Source organism: Carlito syrichta, unplaced genomic scaffold, assembly GCF_000164805.1.
Source record: "Carlito syrichta isolate Samal-C Ts95f unplaced genomic scaffold, Tarsius_syrichta-2.0.1 Scaffold315646, whole genome shotgun sequence".
Lineage (NCBI taxonomy): Eukaryota > Metazoa > Chordata > Mammalia > Primates > Tarsiidae > Carlito > Carlito syrichta.
The window spans coordinates 514739-517926 of record NW_007259742.1 but is presented as its reverse complement, the minus strand read 5'-3'; the positions used below and the strand labels follow the sequence as shown (position 1 = coordinate 517926).

Genomic DNA, 3188 nt, shown 5'->3' with positions numbered 1-3188 from the left:
TTTGGGAGGCTGAGGTGAGTGGACTGCCTGAGCCCACGGGTTCGAGACCCACCTGGGCAAATTGGCGAGACCTCATCTTTGCAATAAATAAAAAATTAGCCGGGCGTGGTAGCACACGCCTGTAGCTCCAGCTACTTGGAAGACTGAGCAGAAGGATTGCCGGAGCCCAGCAGGTCGAGGTTGTGGTGGCCGGGAGCAGCCACTGCACTCCAGTCTGGGTGACAGAGTGAGACTCCAACTCAAAAAAAAAAAAAAAAATAGTGGGGTTGTGTAAATATGGTGACATTTGAACACTTAAATTTTAATTACATGGCTATGCTAATGTTATAACAGAAAAGAATTTTCTATATTAAAACAGTATTTACAAAATAAAAACTCATACTTAGCTACCTTTTTTGGTTGATTTGTTAAAAAGAGATGATCTAGCTGACTCTATTTGGCAATGTCAAGCAGATAAAAAGGGAGTTCAGTGCAGATGTCCTGAAGCACAGGTTTTATAGCATTAAAACCACCAACCTAGAAGTGCTCTGGTCCAGGCCCATCCTCTGGCTGGATCTTTAATCATTTGAATCTCATCAATTACAGCCACTTCATCTTAAAATAAAAAAAGTTATTATGAGCAATACAATCTAATTAAATAGTATTAAAAACAAATTACAACACTAAAAGTCAAACTTTTATTACCATTACCACCACCACCACCACCATCATTGCTAACTGGGTGCTTCTTTTCTGGCAGGCTTGTTCTAAGTGTTTTATAATTGTTTCTCCTCATTTAATCCATATAATAAACATATGAGATTAAGTATTATTATTATCTCTATCTGACCGAAAAATCAACTGAGGCCCAGAGAAGATATATTACTTGTCCAGTTAGTAGGAGGGATGAAATTAAAACCCAGGCTATTCAGTTCCAAAGTCCATACTCTTTCTGCCCAGACTGGCCTCAAACACCTATGCTCAAGTGATTCTCTGGCCTCTCTCTAGCTGGGACTATAGGCATGTGTCACCATGTCTGATTAATTTTTAAGTTTTTGAGAGATGGGATCTTACTATGTTCTCGAACTCCTGGCCTCAAGTAATCCTCTGCCCTAGCCAATCCAAGTAGCTGGGATTATAGGCACACAATACCTTGCGTGGCTCCAAATCCATACTCTTAACTACACTACTGTACCGATTCCCAAATTGATGAGTTCCATTTATCCTATTTTCTGCAAACTCTGAGACAGCCTCCAGAATCTGCCTAATAAGAACTATCACACTTATAAAGTAGTAAAAGAAGGTGGCAAGTATTTATGCTTCCAGAAACAAGGAATAGATAATCCTTCATTTATTAATGAAACATCTCTACAGTAGGCAACCAGATAGCTCTCAGGAGCAGAAAGTGAAGTGGAAGGCATAATTCCTTCAGACGCAGCTGTGCTCGTTATTAGGGGTTTTAGGTCCATCTCTATGGCACATATCAATGCATCTTATTTTCTATCATATTATTTTATTCTCTATAAGTCATATATATTTTTATTTTCTTCCCCAAATATCAAGGAATTGAGAATATTTTTAACAAACCATTTAATATAAATATACTTACAATAACATTTAGGAAACTAAAGAAAACTAATTTTATACTGAAAAAATCATCAGATTCAAAACTACTCATCACATCTGGATATATACAAACAAGACTAGAAGAGAAGGGCAGAAGAGAAAATTTTGATTTATAAACCTCTGTGCTATTACTTTTATAATACATTGATTTTTCTTTCTTTCTTTTTTTTTTTTGAGTCGGAGTCTCACTCTGTTACTCAGACTGGAGTGCAGTGGCATGCTCCCAGTCATTGCAGCCTCAATCTGCTGGGCTCTGGCGGTCCCTCCGTCTCAGTCTTCCAAGTAGCTGGAACTACGGGTGCACGCTACCATGCCTGGCTAATTTTTGATTTATTGTAGAGATGAGGTCTCGCCAAGTTGCCCGGGCGGGTCTCGAACCCGCGGGCTCAGGCAATCCACTCACCTCAGCCTCCCAAAGTGCTGTGATTACAGCCTGAGCCACCGAGTCCAGCCTGATTTTTCAAACTATCTATTTACTCCAAAAGTAGACTAAAATGAAAAATCAAGATACCAAACAGTAAATACAGTCCCTATTTGTTTAATATACACACATAATGCACAAACAACTATATGCATATACAATATGAACACAAATACAGGTGAAGTCTGCAAAATACACACCACAGGGTTAATTGGCACTTGATTCTGCATAGGTAGGATTGGGAAATTATAGACGTTTGTTTTCTTCTCTTTGCTTGGTTATAGTTTTATACTTCCTATAATGAAGATACGATTGTTTATATAATAAGGAAAAAGTTAATTTTTATTTAAAATGGTCTTATAACTATTTATTTATTTTTTACTTTTTGAGTTGGAGTCTCACTCTGTCATCCAGGCTAGAGTGTGGTGGCATGCTCATGGTCACTGCAGCCTCGACCTGCTGGACTCAGGTGTCCTTCCACCTCAGCCTTCTAAGTAGCTGGAACTACAGACGTGCAGCACCATGCACAGCTAAATTTTTGATTTACTGTAGAAGCGAGAGCTCCCCAACTTGTCCAGGCTGGTCTCAAAAACCTGGGCTCAGGCAATCCTCTTTCCTCTGCCTCTCAAAGTACTGGGATTACAGGCGTGAGCCACTACATTTAGCCTCCAGAACCATTTAAATAGAAGTTCACTGTGGCATTGTATGTAATAGGGAAAAAATTTAAACAACCCAAATATCCTTTAAAAGCAAGGAATGAATGATTTTAGTCATAAAATGGAATACTATGCAACAATTTAAATGAATAAAAACTTCAAATATATATCAATATCTCAAAAAGACTAGATCTAAATACATGTTGTATGGAGTAAAAAAGCAAGTTGCAGAACAGTGATATAACATGATAATCACATAAATGTTTTAAACACAATAATCTATGGTATTGATAATACACATTAATGATATAAAAAGAAACAGGAAAGCAATACACCAAATACTTATCAGTTAGTTCATAAGAGGAGAGAGAAACTAAACTAGGGAGTGATACAAAGGACATGTCAATAATACTTTCTCAGCCGGGCTCGGTGGCTCAGCCTGTAATCCCACGCTTTGGGAGGCTGAGGTGAGTGTACTGCCTGAGCCCGCGGGTTTGAGACCCGCC

At 38.6% G+C, this 3188-nt stretch overlaps 1 protein-coding gene across 1 annotated transcript in view; it reads right to left on the bottom strand.

Moving 5' to 3' along the window:
* The window catches only part of SUPV3L1 (Suv3 like RNA helicase), a 34893-nt gene that overhangs the window by 16675 nt on the left and 15030 nt on the right, over positions 1 to 3188 (bottom strand). The window contains exon 7 of the mRNA XM_008073096.2: positions 517 to 594. Within this exon, the coding sequence (XP_008071287.1) occupies positions 517 to 594 (78 nt within the window). The remainder of the gene's footprint in view (positions 1 to 516; positions 595 to 3188) is intronic.